We start from the raw sequence: 17,693 nt of genomic DNA, 5'->3' as shown, positions 1-17,693 counted from the left end.
CATCTACTTCTCTTAGGTGTGTCCACATCTTTTTCTTCCCATGGCTTTTAGGTGTGCCATTAAGTAGCTTTTATGAGATGTCTCCTACTTCTTTGGAGGCACATTATGCTATGAACTTTCTTTCTTTTTTTTTTTTTTTTAATCACTGCTTTCATTGTGTCCCATAAGTTTGAGTGAGTTCTGCCTTCATTTTCATTGAATTTTAGGAAGTTTTTAATTTCTTTTTTTATTTCTTCCCTGATGAAGTTGTCTTTGAGTAGAGAGTTGTTCAGTTCCCATGTGTATGTAGGCTTTTTGTTATTTCTGTTGTTATTGAGTCTAGTTTTTGGCCCAGGTTTTCTGATAGGATACAAAGGATTATTTTGATCTTCTTGTAACTGTTGAGGCATCCTTAGTGCCTGATTATATTGTCAACATTTGAGAAGGTACCATGAGGTGTTGAAAACAAGGTATACATTTTTTAATTTGGTTGAAAACTTCTGTAGACTTCTATTAGGTCCATTTGATTTAGGACCTCTCTGAAGTCATTATTTCCCTATTTAACTTCTGTCTACATGATCTGTCCCTTGGTGAGAGTGGAGTGTTGATGTCTCCCACTATTAACATGTTGGGATCAATGTGTGATTTAATCTTTAATAATGTTTCATTTGCAAATGCAGGTGACCTTGTATTTGGGGCATAGATATTCAGGATTGTGATGTCCTCCTGGTGAATTTTTCCTTTGATGAGAATGAAGGTCCCCTCCTCATCTTTTTTGATTAATTTTTGTTGAAAGTCTATTTTATTAGATATTAGGATAACTACCCCAGCTTGTTTTCTGGGTCTGTTAGCTAGAAAAACATGTTTTTCTAGTCGTTTACTTTGACGTAGTGTTTAATCTTTGTTGCAGAGAGTTGTGTTTCTGGAATGCAGTATAATGTTGGATCCTGTTTCCAAGAAGATTCTGTTAGTTTGTGTCTTTTTATTGGAGAGTTGAGTCCATTGATGTTGATGGATATTAGTGACCAATGAATGTTAGTTCCTTTTATTGTGGAGTTGGTGGTGTTATTGTGCGTCAATGCTTGTTTTCTTTTATTTTCTTTTTGTATGTGATGTTATCTATATCCTGTGTTTTCTTGGGTGTAGTTGTTTATGTTGGATTAGATTTTTTCTTCTAGTATCTTCTGTAGGGCTGGATTACTGTGTAGATATTGTTTAAGTTTAATTTTGTTATGGAATATTTTGTTTCTCCATCTATGTTGATTGAAAGCTTTGCTGGTATAGTAGCTGGGTTGGCATCTGTGGTCTCTTAGAGTCTTCATGACATCTGCCCAGGCCCTTCTGTCTTTCATAGTTTCTGTTGAGAAGTCTGGTGTAATTCTAAAAGGCTTATCTTTATATGTTACCTGGTCATTTTCCTTACTGCTATTAATATTTTCTTTATTCTATACATTTAATGTTTTGACTATGATGTGACACTAGGAAGTTTTTTTTTTCTGGTCTAGTCTATTTGGTATTCTGTAGGTCTTTTGTATGTTTATAGACATCTCTTTCTTTAAGATGGGGAAATTTTCTTCTATGATTTTCTTGAAAATATTTTCTGGATCTTGGAGCCTGGACTCTTCTTTGCTGTCTATTACTATTATTCTTAGATTTCATCTTTTCATGGCATCATTGATTTTTTGGATGTATTGTGTTTGGGACTTTCCACTTTTACTTTACTTCGAGAGATATATCGATTTCTGCATTTGTATCTTCAATGCCTGTGATTCTCTCTTCCATCTCTTGTATTCTGTTGGTGATGCTTACCCTTGTGGTTTCTGATCTTTTTCTAAGTTCTCCAGCCCCAGTGTTTTCTCTGTTTGTGTTTTCTTATTGATTCTGATTCTGTTTTCATACTTTGCACCATTTCTTTCATCTGTTTTAATGTGGATTCTTGTCTTTCCATGACGGCCTCTGTTTTTTTGTGCATTTCCTCTGTATATGCCACTACTTGTGCCTCTATTTGTTTGGCTGTATTTGCCTGTAGTTTTTTGGGAGCTTGTTCATTTCCCTCTGTATGCCTCTACTTGCACCTCTACATGTGCCTCTATTTGTTTGGCTGTATTTACCTGTATTTCTTTGAGAGCTTTATTCACTACCTCTTTATATGTCTCCAGTAACTAGATAAGCATAGCTTTGAGATAATTTTACTGTGTTTCTGATAAATTAGCATATCCACTAATTTTGGGTGTTGCTGGTTAAGCCATGATGTCCTGGGTTTTGTTGGACGTGTTCTTATGCCGACCTCTAGCCATCTGCTTATCTGTAACCTTCACTGTTTTTTTCCTCTAGTCTGTACTTCAGAATGTGTTTATCTGTCTCTGCGGTCTGGAGTATTCTTCAGGAAGATGAGAGAGTTCCATTGGTTTGAGTGTGGATGTTGGTGTTTCAGCTGTAGCTAAGGGAGGAAGGTCGCAGGCGCATGTGTGCAAGTACAAGAGTGTGTGTGGAAGTATACTTTGAAGGACAGGGTGCTAGTGAGTCTAGATGCCTGCAATGTGGAGCTTAAGTGCAAGAGGGGTGCAGTTGCTGGCACTGTTTGCAGACACACTCTGTATGCTCAGGTGCCTTGAATACCTCATTGGCTTACAGGCCAGTAGTACTGTCCTCTGTTATTCAGATCTCTCTTGGCTCCAGGAATTGTTTTACTGGACTCCACTGGTAGACCCACAGAACAGGGGTTTCAATGTTGAGAAAGCTGTCCCAAGGATGTCTATGCTGCCCATAGTGGGGTTGTGGGTGGGAAGGATCTGATATCTGTCTGTTAGCTTAGAAGGTCCCTGGATCTTGGGCCCTGCATGCACTTACTTGAAGGTGCATTCACTCTCTTGCAGGCCTAATCAGAAAGCACAGGGGATCCCCCTGTTCTCTATTCTTAGATATGGGCCAACAGGGGCAAATGAGAGTGTAGGACATCCGGCTGCTCAGTGGTGTCCATTGTTTGGCCACTGGGCAGGGATACTCATACTTAGTGAGCCACCTCTCCTGTCTCAGTCACTGCACTTGGAGGCTCCTGTTTTGGGTAGTCTCCATCTGGCTGTCGCTCCTTACCTGGAAGGGTGGTTTAGCTACCAGCTAGGCAGTCTGTATAGCTTCATGCAGCTGCTGCAGACATGGGAGACCTGTATAGCTGCCTTTAGCCCTGGGGTACATGCCTCTGCTGACTCAGTCACTGAACATGGAAGGAGGCTCGTTCTTGGGTTAATCACTGCTGCTTCCTCTGAACAGGAAGGCCCGTGCTTGGAGCAAGGGGAAGTTCAGAGTTGTTGAATATCTGCCACTCTCAGTCCCCAGAGGTATCCACTCGTGACCTGGATCCAAACTGTCATCAATTGTCCTCTCTCACCCAAGAAGTCTCAATGTCAGTGTTTTGGCTTCAGCTGCCTCTCTATTCACAAATTTCAGAGTTTCTAATCCAATGCTTTTCAGATATGGTGCACACCAGTCACCACTATCTTGGACTCCACCTCCCATTAAGCAGGAAACTATTCAAAATAATGATCTCACTTAAAAAGTATTTCACATAAGATTTAATGGACTGTGGCATTATGGCTTGCAATTAATGAGTTTACCTAGTAAAAACACCATAATGATAAGAAACGTGAAGGTCAATTGAAGTATTATAATTATTTTAATAGGTTATGCATCTTGCATGTTAATGTTTATTATTGACAGATTCTGGGTGGAGATAAAAGCAAGAAGCTGTGAATTACAGCATCCTTACTGAACAATTTAAGTCACTTACTAAGTGCTCATACATGTGAGCCTATTATGAATGACACCATCAAACTGCAGATAATATCTAGACACACCATCAAACTATACATAATATCTATGCTCTGAGAAAGTTCTCACTATAAGCTTTCACATCAATTATATGCTTAACACTGCCTCTTGATTTGGCTTATCAAAACCTCAAAAGTCATAGTCCAAGAAGAAGAGACAACAAACATATGGTCAAGTAGCTTTATTTTTAATTACCTGTGTGTCTTAATCTGTGAATAGATGTATACTGGAAGATACAAAGGAACAACAAAGATTCCAACCCTCAAGAAAAATTAAAATCAGCTGGCAACACTGCACAAAATAGCAAGACTAAAAGATATTTACTGAGTAACACAATACCAGTTTTAGTAATGGAGGATAAATCAACATAGGAACAATCATCCATCAGTGACTATGGCATAAGGTGGAGGAGGATAATTGGGGAATACATCTTGGGAGGTGGGAAAAGCATCAACCTATGTTCCAGTCACTCAAATACCAGTAGCTTATTGTAGGCCATGTGTGATTAAGTTTTACTTTCGTTGCATTTGATTTACTTAAATATAAATTAGAAGGTGACCTCCAGATGGCAGCTAATGCTCTCCAGTTATAACAAGACAGGATTCTAAGGACAATGGCAAAGAAGTTAAATAGGTGAGGACATAGTTGTGAGAGACCAAGGAACAAGCCTGTGTACCTGATGTAAAAATTCAGAGCGCAGGGAAGTTGGAAATTGATGGAACACAGTGAGAGATGCTGACAAACAGCCAAAATGGAGAACAAGTTACTGTGTTTTCTCACTACATATTCTCTTTGTCTTTGTCAGATTATTTCATAACTCCTTCCCAAAGCCTTTGTGCCACATAGGATAAGAAACCTGTGGATGTGGAAGTCCCATCTTTAGAACCGTACAAGCAGGCCCCTTTTGTGGGCCAGGAAACCAAGTGCTGCTGCTGAAAAGATGGTGGTCAATCCAAGCAGCTTTAGCAGGCCTGGAACAGAAGGCAAGTGTCTCTCTAGGAAGGTGCTGGTAGTGGGTCGTGCAGGAACATCCTGAGTTCAGAGAACATTTGTGTCAATGTGAGGTTATGCGTGTCATTCCAGAAATTATTTCTTCCAGATTTTATTTTAGAGTAACCCAATCATTCTAATTTCTGTGGTATTAAACATGGCATTCCCTCCATTAAGTGGCTCATGCTCTCTTCTTCACCTGACTGGCTCTTTATGTCACATTTCTAGTCTTTTTGCAGCTCCCAGGTTGAGATGGCTCCACCTTTCATATTTTCTCTCAGCACAGTCTCTGTCATGATTGTACTTTGGGGTTATTATTTGTCTTTCCACCTGAAAGCACCACCCTTCTCAGACCACAGTGGCCCGTGTACATTATAAATATCTGTCGAAAGTGATTAATCAGTGTTCTCCTCAGCCAATCATACTATTTCTAGTAGTCTTAAAAAGATAGAGGATTATCTGACATTTTAGACTCCCATTCTTTACAACTCTATCATCTATGTGTACTTCCTACTTCTTGTTGAGAATCATTAAGTCAGATCATTCAGCAGACATTAAGTTCTGATTTGGAAGGTGTTTCTTTTATTTTTATCTTTTCTTTCTATACTTGGTTTATATTAGATATCAAGTCCAGTATCTTACACATGCTAAGCGAGCATTGTGACACTCTGCTCTTCTCCATCCCCACTCATTTCTTAATATGTTTATAGTTCTCTGGGAAAATATTACCATACCATAAAAAATCATACTTTTGTTAGTAATCTGCATGATATACAGCACTACAAATTTATCAAAATTCATCTAAATCTGTGACTCCTAAACCATGCAAATTACTTAGACATCCATGAGCTGAATTATTAGGAAAAGGTATGTGGATATATATAAGTATGTTCTTGGGAATAATCATTCTTAGAGTAAAGACATGTAAATCTATGAAATATAGCATACCAAAGACTCTGGTTCTGGCTGCCAAATTTCATCTTCTGGAATCTTACCAATAGCATGCAGAATCTGAAATGAATGATTGTCTTGATAAATAGCAAAACAGATAATATTGTTCTTTTATGCTCTAATAAAGAACTAAGTGCATACATTTTGGGATATCTATCAACAGTGTCAAGGTAAAGGGCAGACCAATGGACTTGACCTTTTAAAAGGACTATAAAGATCTTTTATTTGTGGTATAAAAGGTCTCAACCCATGTCTCTCTAATCCCACGTCTCTCTAATCTCACCCTTCTCTTCCTCCTTGCACTCTGCCCAGAGTTTAGCCCTGAGTCTCAGCATCTGCTTTGATCTCCTGTTGGGTAAATCCTTTCAGAAGACCCTCTATAGTAGACTCCCATCCTGTTTCCTCTCATCCACTTCTTCTGTTGCCTATCCTTTTTGACATTCTGAATGAGATTTAAGCATCCTTCCTAGGGTCCTCCTTTGTGTTTATCTTTTTTTAGGTCTGTAGATGGCTGTCTTATATTATAAGGCTAATATCTGCTTATTAGTGAGTGTATAGCATGCCTGTCTTTCTGTTTCTGGGTTACCTCACTCAGGATGATCTCTTGTAGTGGACAGGAGCCCAACAAGGAGACCAACAAAACTAAAAGATCTGATCCCAGGGGGTCTTGCAGAGAGTGATGCACCAATGGAGAATCATGCATGGAGAGGACCCTTCAGATGTGGCCAATTGGCAGCTCAGTCTCCAGGGTGATCTTTGAGTGAGGGGATCAGGGGCTGCTTCTATCATGAACTCAGTTGACTGCTCTCTGATCACTTGCCCCTGATGATGCAGCCTTGCCAGGTAACAGAGTAAGAGGATCCAAAAAGTCTGGATGAGACTTAACAAACTATGGGCAGATAGCAAGAGTGGAGAAGTAACCCTTTCAGTGGACTAGGGGAAGGGGATGAGAGGGAGGGTGGGACTGGAGGAGTTAAAGGGGGGCTTCAGTTGGGATTTATAATGAATAAATTGTGAAGAAAAAAATAAAAATTAAAAAATAGGTTTAACCATTAGTTTCACCATAAATTTTAGTACTTGTGAGGATATATGAATGGGGCCGAGACTAGAAGACTTCAAACAACAACAAAAACAAAAAGAATAAAATGAACTTTGAATCTGAATAGAACAATTATGATTCTATAATATCAAACCTAGGACATTGTTTTTTTAATTAATTTATTTTTATTAATTACAATTTATTCATTTTGTATCCCAGAGGTAGCCCCCTCCCTTGTCCCTTGCCAATCCTACCCTTCATCCCTCTTCTTCTCCTATGACCCTCTCCCAGTCCACTGGCAGGGGGTGTCTTCCTCCCCTTGCCTCTGACTCTAGCCTATCAGGTCTCATCGGACTCTCTGAACTGTATTCCTCTGTGGCCTGGTAAGGCAGCTACTCCCTCAGGGGGAGGTGATCAAAGAGCCAGCCACTGAGTTCATGTTAGAGAAAGTCCCTGTTCGCCTTACTAGGGTACCCACTTGGACAGTGAAGTGCCATGGGCTACATCTGTGCAGGGGTTCTAGGTTATCTCCATGCATGGTACTTGGTTGGAGTATGAGTCTCAGAAAAGACCCCTGTGCTCAGATTTTTTTGGTTCTGTTGCTCTCCTTGTGAAGCTCCTATTCCCTTCAAGTCTATCTCTACCTTCTTTCATAAGATTCCCTGCACTTTGCCCAAAGTTTGGTTATGAGTCTCAGCATCTGCTTTTAATACCCTGATGGGCAGAGTCTTTCAGAGGCCCTCTGTGTTAGGCTCCTGTTCTGTTCCCTGTTTTCTCCCTCTTCCAATGTCCATCCCATTTGCCTTTCTGAATGAGTATTGATCATCTTACCCAGGGTCTTCCTCTTTGCTTAGCTTCTTTAGGTGTACAGATTTTTGTATGTTTATCCTATATTGTATGTTTAATATCTACTTACAAGTGAGTGTATACCATGCATGTCTTTCTGTTTCTGGGATACCTCACATTGCTTTTATTTTTTTAATAAAAATTTTAAAAATTAAGTGTATGTGTGCTTGCCCGTGTGTCTGTAAGTCCACCAGATGCTTGAAGGAAGCTTTGGAAGCCAAAACAGGGCACCAGATTTCCCAAAACTGAGTGCTGGGAACCAAGTCTATGTAAGAGCAGCAAGTGTTCTTAACTATTGGGCCACCTTACCCCATCCTCTATTTTTAAAGATCTCTTATGTTTGTAACTATGTTCATGTGTGTCTTTGTGTGCTGTTCAGATGTACTCTGAGTTCAGAAGATGGTATTGTATCGCCTGGAAATGAGGTTCCAGGCACTTGTGAGCCTCTTACAGGGTGTTGGGAACCAAACTCAGGTCTTCTCAGAGTGGGAAGGGCTTTTACTTGCTGAAATATCTTTCCAGTCCCATCATGTCTGTAGCACACCTGCATTATGACCCCCCCCACTTCAGATAAAATATTAGATATTTTCATTATTTTATTTGATTACGGTGTTCCTTTTACTTAAAACTTCTGTTATAACAGTGTTTCCTGGGTCTTTAGATGGGGAATATGGTGTGTTTATGTTACTGCCAAGATCTCAGGTGTCTTTGAGCTGTGCATCAAGTTTTTGTGTTGCTTCCTCTCCCACTGCCCATGAGCTTGAGCCCTACCTCTCTGGCAGCTCTCTCTCCAGCCTCCACAGCCCCTTCCATGTAGCCACTCCAATGTGTGGCAGTCTCAGTTCCTGCAAAGAAAATCTTGCCCACTGGCTGACGTAGAACCCTGGGAACAAAATCGAAGTAGTAAATGACATTGCATACGACCAGAAATGAATTCTTGCAAGAGTACCAAAGCAAGTTTGCTTTTTCAGATTCAAACCTTCTAGGAGGACACTGCCAGTGTGGAATAATGTTCCTCAGGTTACTTCAACTCTTGTATCATCTTTGTCATGGGCAAAATGGAACAAAAGCTAAACTACACAAACACCTTTACCAATAACTAACAGGAAAAAGCTGAAATGGGTGTGGAGGTTCACATATGTATTTGATTCATCTTTATAAATGAGGGACTGAGTAAATACAGTTAGGAATGCTTCCCTTTATAAGAAGAAGGTGATACAAGCTTTTGATTTTTAAATGTTATTCTTTTTTATTAATTAGAGTTTATTCATTTTGTATCCCACCTGTAGCTCCCTTCCTCTTCCTTTCCAAATTCCACCCTCCATCCCTCTTCTCCACCCCTGCCTTTCCCCTTTCTTCTGATCCTAGTCTATCAGGTATTATCAGGAGTGGTTGCATTGTCTTACTCTGTGGCCTGGTAAAGCTGCTCCCCCTTCAGGGGGAGGTGATCAAAGAACAAGCTAATCAGTTCATTTCAGAGACAGTCCCTGTCCTCATTACTATGGAACCCACTTGGACACTGAACTGCCATGGGCCACATCTGTGCAGGGGTTCTAGGTTATCTCCATGAATGGTCCTTCATTGGAGTATCAGTGTCAGAAAAGACCCCTGTGCCCAGATTTTTTTGTTCTGTTGCTCTCCTTGTGGAGCTCCTGTCCCCTTCAAGTCTATCTCTACCTTCTTTCATAAGATTCCCTGCACTCTGCCCAAAGTTTGGCTATGGATCTTAGAATCTGCTTTAATACCCTACAGGGTAGAGTCTTTCAGAGGCCCTCTGTGGTAAGCTCCTGTCCTGTTCCCTGTTTTCTCCCTCTTCTTATGTCCATCTTCTTTGCCTTTCTGAATGAGGCTTGAGCATCTTACCCAGAGTCCTCCTTCTTGATTAATTTCTTAAGTTGTACAGATTTCTTATCTAGTTTTTCTACCATTGAACTTGACAGTCTTGTCTTATCAAGATATGCTTGCCTCATCTGTTTTTGAACTTATTTTCTTTGTTTTTATATGATATAGAACCCAGGACTTTATGTATGCTAGGCATGTATTCCACCACTGAACCACATCCCTAGCTCTTATCTGTCTCTTAAAGGGATAGTCTAATAATTTTCAAGATGACTTCCATTAGTGACACTGAAGAATTAAATGAGTCTTACAGCTTCTTTAACTACCATCCACTAGGGTTCAGAAATACTGCATCAAACACTTAAGTTAAAATTTTTTCAGCACCAGCTCTTCAAAGTTCCTAATCTTTACCATAACCCCAATACTATTATTAGCTACATTTCCCAGACGCAAATGTATAGGTAGGCTGTGGTAAACACTGTGATACACCACCAAGAATAAAGGATTTGTTTGTTGGTAGAAGTCTTTCCAGAAGATGGTATTCTGATGCTGACATTTTTTGGAGATAATGACTATTTCCATTGGAGAAAACTACCTCATGCTTCCTTCTAGTACAATCAGCAACCAACTAGTATAAATAATATTTTTAAGATGCAAACCCTAAATTCAACATGAAACTATCACTTAGAAGGACAATTCTATGTCTAGAGTGCTTCATGGAGTCAGCTGGCAACTTCATTAGAACTGCATCACCACCTGCCTTGCCCTTTCACCCACTCTTGTTTCCTTCCTCTCTCTTCCATAGGTTTCAAATTAAGGACACAGTATAATATCTATCCTGTCTATTGATTACTTCAATGTCTGCTTCCTAGAAACTAACCAATAACAAACATGAAGTGATTTTTTTCTAGCCTACAGACAGTAAGTGGCAGATGTAGTATTTGAAGCCAAAAATTTTTTAACAACTCTGACATAGTCCTGGTCACCTTCCTACATGTTACCTCTGTATTATATTCTATTTTCTTTATAGTCTTTTCAAGAACTCCATGACAACACTACTAGTTAACATTTCACATTACATATAAACAAACAGTCTTGGAAGAATGTGCAATGACACAGCAAGAGTCACATTGATAGAAAACAGCAGAGCCAGCATTTGAAATATGTCCATCAGATGTCAACATTTCTATTTTGATGCTTTGTGTTATCTGATATATTACCATTACCAGTTTCCAGGGTACTCACATGCTAAGCAAATGGATGAAAGAGTCACAGGCACTTAGTCTGTAAGGACAGTCCACTATCACGCTTACAAAGACACCATAAAAAAGTGTATCCAGAGCCATTTCATCCTATCTCAGGCTTCCATGATCAGATAAGGGATAATTCCAGAGATCAGAACAAAGCTTATGCTATTAACACCTGTCTCTTCTACACATGTCTACAAAGGTTTTCAGGGAATATTTGATAATGTAGTCTCTATTGATGGATTGACAATGAGAGCAGACTATTGTAAGGTGGTAGAACTGTGGGAAATGTGTCTATTTGAGAAAATATTCCAATAAGACTGTGTCTTTGGGGATATGAATTACCCTGGCCTCTCATTACTGCTTTGCTCTGCATTCTGCCTATTATGATGTGAGCTGTTCTAACATGCTATCTACATCATTATAGATTTATACTTCTAAATCATAAGAAAAAACAAATTATTTTTGTCAAGTATTCGGTCCTAATATAATCGATTACATAAAGATAGGTAGTCTTCAAAAACTTCAGAGACATACAGAATATGGCATTTAAAATGTTCTTATTATTTTAAAGATTCTTTGACAATGAGACAAGTCATTTCCTGGCAGCACTCCACCTATCTGAAAGAAGATAATGAGCATGAAGAACCTCCATATGGAGATGGCTTCAAATGTGGCAAATAAGTCACTAGGGTAAAGAAAATACCCTCGCTTCACAACAGACAAATTCTGCCTAAAATGGGCAAGCTTAAATGCAGGACAAGTCGCCTGCTGAACTCTGCTAAGACAGGGTAAGCAAGTCCTAAATAGTTCCTGATTCACGTATATGTCTGTCAAATATATTGAGCCAGAAGGCTGAAGATGCTGCTCCAATGTTATAGAGTTATGGGTGACTGTTCAGCAGCAAACTGTCTCTGTCAATTTTTATTTTTTGGAAGCTGCTAACATGCACTTCCTATTTACTCTCATTACTAATTTTATTCATTCTCAAGTCTCTGATAGGGTTGAAGACCAAATAGTTACAGTACCACATTTAAGCTTAAATTGTTTAGAAGTTAAGAAATCTTTTCATATAGGTAATGCCAATAAGGATAAAAGTTAATTTAGGTATAAAACTTTAAACGTGTAAAGATAGATAGGATAATCAGATACTTTCTCCTAAGATACCCTCTCCATGTGCTAAATACACATGGACTAGACATTGCACATGTAGATTTTACCTAACAGTTTTCATAATTTCATAATTATTATTGTTTTGAAAGAAAAAGAGCCTTTTATTGGACTTAAAGGGAGAAATGTTGGTATAATGTTTTTTTTTAAATGTATACACCTTACCCTTGTTCATTCAAATACTGATTTCTCCCCCACCCCACCCCCAACTCTCTGATTTCAATCGGAAATTGCATTGTGATAATCATTCTAAGCATCCTGTCTCAACTCTTGTGTAAACAAGACAAAATAAAGCAACTAGATACAATGTTGAGCAGGGAGGAGTCAGAGGACAGGAAAGAGGGGAGGAACCAGAAGGCAGGAGATGAGTGGGAGGAGAAGGAGCAAGAGGAGAGCAAGGAGAGCATAGCTGGAGGAGAGATCTTGGAGGACGTGGAGCATGAACCAGACCTAAGATGTCACAAAAAGCAAGTATAATATGGGAAATCTAAATGTTAGGAAACTGAGGGCTTAAAGGTTTAGGAAGGAGTAAATATTGCCCAGTATTGTGTTCTAGGTTAACAAACAAAACAAAACAAAACAAAAACAAAAACAAAAAAACCCTAACTTATATAATATGGCATGTTCCTGGACCTCTTATCTGAAAACTTAAAAGTTTTACTTGAATAGTTATATTTTACTTCACCAGCATTTATTATAGCCATACAAATGGCAGGGGTATATAAAGGATTGGTAAAATTATTATAATACATGGAATCATCTATAATTATTGGAAGCCAGAGGGCATTCAGAAAGTTTTTGTAGGGACAGAAGGTGGATTTGCCCTCTCCATGCTTGTTAAACTCTGAGGCATTTCAGCATCACTTTGCACAGCAGAAGAAACTTTCAGATGGAGATCTCATTGGGGGGGAGGGGTGTTGTGGCCAAACCCTAAGGACTGGAAGACTAAGACATAGAGAACTAACAATTTCATATAAAAATGTAAAAAGCAAGAACTGAACAGAGAAATTGAGAGAGAGAGAGAGAGAGAGAGAGAGAGAGAGAGAGAGAGTTTCTGTTCAATTGCTGTGTGGAAATTGTCTTACTTCCTCTATATGAGTGAACAGATAGTATATACAATTAGGATGGAGAAAGAGAATATCAAAAGGGAGACCTCAACATATATTCCCCGTGAAGTATGTATTTTACTGCATATAATTTCACTAAATTATAGTAAATTTCCTCTACAATATCAACAACAGAAGTTTCTTAAGAAACATGTATTCAGTTCTCTAATAATTTTCTCTGCTTATTTTGTTCTCTGTCTTCTACCTGGAAGCAGAGCACTTGTTGAATACATCTAGGACCCTAAAAACAAAACTCATTGCAGTATGCCAGGTGTCATGGTCCTGCAAGGTCCAGGGCATCCAGTGAAACAGGCTCTGTTTGTGCTGGGGGTTATGTCATGCCTTAATTTCTACATAATGACATGAAACCTGAAACACAGCCAAGAGAAGAGACAAAGATGAAAGGCATTGTTATGTTACCAGCAATGCGTAATGCAGTGGGATTTTTCTTGCTTCTCACATTTATTCCAAGGCCTGATAAATGAAGGAATTTTTGTACTCCTCACCCCTACAGGCATTTAGCTGATACTCTCTGAAACTCTGCATGGATCTCAGCACTGAGTGCTCAGATATCAAATTACAGTCTACTTTGGATTTAAAGTACAACTCAAACCCAAAGCAATGCAGCAATTAAAAGTCAAAGTTTCATAACCTCTAATATGTCATATGACACAAAGAATCCTACAGATCTTCTAGCTCAATTTTTGACATTTTATTTGAATTAAAAACTCAAAATTGCTACAACATTCCTATACAACAGCAGATTGCCTGGAGAAATCTCCATCCCTGACCTCAAAAACTCAAGTGACAACACATGCTGTAGAGGTTGTAGAGAAAAGGGAACCCTCCTTCATTGCTGGTGGGAATGTAAACTGTAAACCACTTTGGAAATCAATCTGGTGCTTTCTCAAACAAGTAGGAATAGTGCTTCCTCAAGATTCAGCCATAATACTCCTATATATATCCAAAGGTTGCTCAAGTATACATCAAGGACAGTTGATCAACCATGTTTTTAGCAGCTTTATATGTAATAGCCAGAAGCTGGAAACAGCCAAGATGACCCTCAACTGAAGAATTGATGCAGAAATTATGGTACATCTACCCAATGGAATATTACTCAGCAATAAAAAACAAGGAAATCATGAAATTTGCAGGTAAATGGTGGGAAATGGAAAAGATCATCCTGAGTGAGCTATCCCAGAAGCAGAAAGACACACATGGTATATATTCACTCATATAGCCATATAATATAGGATGAACCTACTAACATCTGTACACCTAAAGAAACTAATCAAAGAAGGACTCTGGCTATAAAGCTCAATCCCCATCCTGAAAGGCAAAGAGGATGGACATCTGAAGAAGAAGAAAACAAGAAACAAGTTAGGAGCCTGCCACAGAGGGCCTCTGAAAGGCTCTGCCCTGCAGACTATCAAAGCAGATGCTGAGACTTATGGCCAACTGTTGGGCAGAGTGAATGGAATTTTATGAAAGAAGTGGGAAACAGTAAGATCTGGAGGGGACAGGAACTCCACAAGGAGAGCCTAACAGAATCAAAAAATTTGAGGACAGGGGTCTTCCCAGAGACTTATACTCCAACCAAGTACCAAGCATAGAGATAATCTAGAACCCCTGTACAGATGTAGCCCATGGCAGTTCAGTGTCCAAGTGGGTTTCATAGTAATGGGAACAGGGACTCCCTCTAACATGAACTGATTGGCCTGCTCTTTGATCACCTTACCAGGCCACAGAAGGTGACAATACAGCCACTCCTGATGATATCTGATAGACTAGGATTAGAAGGAAGGAGAGGAAGACCTCCCCTATCAGTGGACTTGGGGAGGGGCATGCGTGGAGAAGGGCAAGTGAAAGTGGGATTGGAGGGCAGGAGAGAGGAGTTTATGGAGGGATACAAAGTGAATAAAGTGTAATTAATAAAAATTTTAAAAATTTGAATTTTATTATGTGAGTGCAGGTACCTCACATAACAAGGGTAAGGGGATTTCTTGGAGCTGGAGTTACAGTGTATAGTGAGATGTAGGTGCTGGCAAATGAACTGAGGTCCTCTGCAATAAAACTAAGTACTCATAACTTTTGAGTCACCTCTCCATCCCTGATTCTTGTTATTCTGTCATCATTATAGTCCTGTCACACTTAGCTTTGCCTAAGACCTTATAAGAACTTGTAGGATTCTAAGCAATGGCTGTTTCCCTGCATTTCCCAGAAGGATTCTTCTGCCCTCTACAATTTGATATGAAGGGACTGCACATTTCACTAGGTAAGGAAAACTTCCAAATCCATGGGTCTCCAGAATATTTTATACCCCTTAAAGCCCTAGCCCTAGTATTTCATTTCTTATGTTCTAACCTTCCTCTTCTCCTCAAAGTTGCCTCCAATGTTGTCAGCTCTTCAGCAAGAATGTATAACCTTCATATTGACATTTTGGAAGTGGTAAGCAAGTGGTTGGTACTTTTTCAATGCACATTAAATGAAACCATTACTAGTGATTTAGTCTACACTTAACATATCTGAAAAGTAATCTAATGACTAAGAAGTTTATTGGGCAGTAAGTACCCTTTAGCCCTTAATGTGCTTTGGATTCTATTTTGGCATCTCTAGGCAAATAAGGACCATGATCTTCATTCTTTAATCATTTGATGATAAGCAGGTTTTAACCCTCTTCACCTGGTTTCCATGGAGATCTGACCAGTAGCTTTCATCCACTGATACACTGTGCTGTACTCTCAACAACCTTTCATTATCTTTCCCATTTTAGCTTAGTGTTGCTAGGAGAAGCAGAGTAATGTACATTAGTTCACACCTTGTTATTGCCATCAATTCCCTGAACTCAGCATTAGTGGCTTTTACTTGGCTGCACAATGCTATGAGTGCTAAAAGCCTGTGAACCCTGAAGGGTGAGTTATATCACCGGTTATAAGCAGAATAAAGTTGTAAAGAATAACTAAGGCTATGATCATATCATCTCTGTTTTAAGGAAAATAAAATTTAACAACAAGAAATTACTAAATAGGTGATTTGTAGGATTAGAGAAAGAACTCAATACATTTCCTTCCTGGTCTAGAAATGATTTTGAAGAAGTTTCCTGAGTGTTAGGCACAGGCTTAGGACACTCTACTAGTAGTATGAACAAGCCCTCTGGCTATCTAACTTGTGCCTTATGTGTCAACAGTTACATTGATTGAGTTTGTGTCTCTGGAGTAATGAAGAGTGGAAGATGCAAAACGGTACAGTACAGTGACTTCCTTCGTGAGATTTATGAGTGTGAAAGAAAATTCTGGATAGTCTTTCTTTCTGGTATTTACAAGAAAGCAAAACCAAAGGTAAAACATAGTAACCTATTTGGATCCTGGTTTCAATTCCAGGGACTTTCAGTCACAGCCCAGCACACTTTTATTTATTGAACATGGCTTGTCTGGATGTGCTATCCCTGAATGAGTTGGTGAAATATTTGGATAGTACCTTCCATACTGGGTCAAGATGCCAGGAGGGAAGTAGGTTGTATAACAGCCCCCAGAGTACTGCTCCTCACACCAGTTCTTCTCTTCATAATGGACTGGCTGTAAGGCAGAGGAACAATGGTTTGAAAAAGAGGCAGAGGAAGGTGTTTTCTTTTTGTTTATAAAGCACATTCTGGTAGATTTCATAGCACAGGACAAATTGCAGCTGTCTCTCAGAGTGTGAAGGACAGTGTTCCCGATTCTCCCTGCTTCCTATAGATAATCAAAAGCCGCCTTGTAAAAAGTGGTTTTAGTGTTTGCGTGTAACCTGTGCACATCCGCCTGTATGCTTTAAATTATCTCTGGATTATTAATAGTACATAATGCAATATAAATTCCATGCAAATATTTTTCACATTGAATTTCAGTGCATGTGAATTTAAAAATAATATTTTGCAGAACCTCTGCAAATAGAGGCTAGACTGTACTTTGGAAATAGGGCTGTATTATCCCAATGTTTCTGAAGATGGGTCTTTTGGCAAGTAAATGTTTTCAGCAATAAACTTGTGATAATTTTAGAAAGATTTCTTATTTGGCACATGCATGTCTCATTATTATTATTATTATCATCATCATTATTATTATTATTGAGAAAAGTCTCGTCTGGAAACATAATGGCCTGATGTTCTTGATTCTCCTCTCCTGATTTCACCTTCCAAGTACTAGGATTATGGAAATGCACCAGTATTCCTGGACATGAGTATCTTAAGTTCTTGCACATAAATAGTAATTATCTGTTTTCATTTTTACTTTCTCTTTAAGAATCAGAAATTTTTTCATGTCTAATGGCTTTGAGAATGTTTTTAGATAATATTGTTTGCAAGACTGATTGACCAAGAAAAAAGCAGATATGCCAGTCTACAAAACAAAATCAAACAAACAAAAAAAAAATGATGGTGAGTTTCATGTTTTGGTAAGGTGAGCTTTGCTGAAGGTGGAGTGATATTCATAGTATGTACTCACTATGGTTGGATGGTTAAACTTGGAAAAGAACCATTGGTTTGGAAAATATATTTTAGCTATTAACAGGTTGATTTTAGTGGAGAGTTTTACAAAATTTGAACTGCTTATAAAAATAGAGGCCAGAGGTACAGCTTCGTGATAGAGCACAGACCTAGCATGTCAATATCCTAGGTTCAATTCTACCTGGTGGTGGGAGGAACTGACAATGAATAACCTAAGC

At 38.9% G+C, this 17,693-nt stretch overlaps 1 protein-coding gene across 1 annotated transcript in view; it reads right to left on the bottom strand.

Moving 5' to 3' along the window:
- Positions 1–3,973: 3,973 nt before the first annotated feature.
- Positions 3,974–17,693, bottom strand: part of Maob (monoamine oxidase B) — a 144,906-nt gene continuing 131,186 nt past the window's right edge. The window contains exons 12-15 of the mRNA XM_055598263.1: positions 16,473–16,570; positions 8,405–8,516; positions 5,746–5,808; positions 3,974–4,839 (exon numbers count right to left, since the gene is read on the bottom strand). Of these exons, the coding sequence (XP_055454238.1) occupies positions 4,687–4,839; positions 5,746–5,808; positions 8,405–8,516; positions 16,473–16,570 (426 nt within the window). The 3' untranslated portion in view covers positions 3,974–4,686. The remainder of the gene's footprint in view (positions 4,840–5,745; positions 5,809–8,404; positions 8,517–16,472; positions 16,571–17,693) is intronic.

The sequence above is a fragment of the Psammomys obesus genome, unplaced genomic scaffold (assembly GCF_907164565.1).
Source record: "Psammomys obesus unplaced genomic scaffold, mPsaObe1.curated_primary_1811, whole genome shotgun sequence".
In the NCBI taxonomy this organism is placed as follows: Eukaryota; Metazoa; Chordata; class Mammalia; order Rodentia; family Muridae; genus Psammomys; species Psammomys obesus.
Note: the sequence above shows the minus strand (reverse complement) of the source record. Positions and strands in the feature narration are given on the sequence as shown.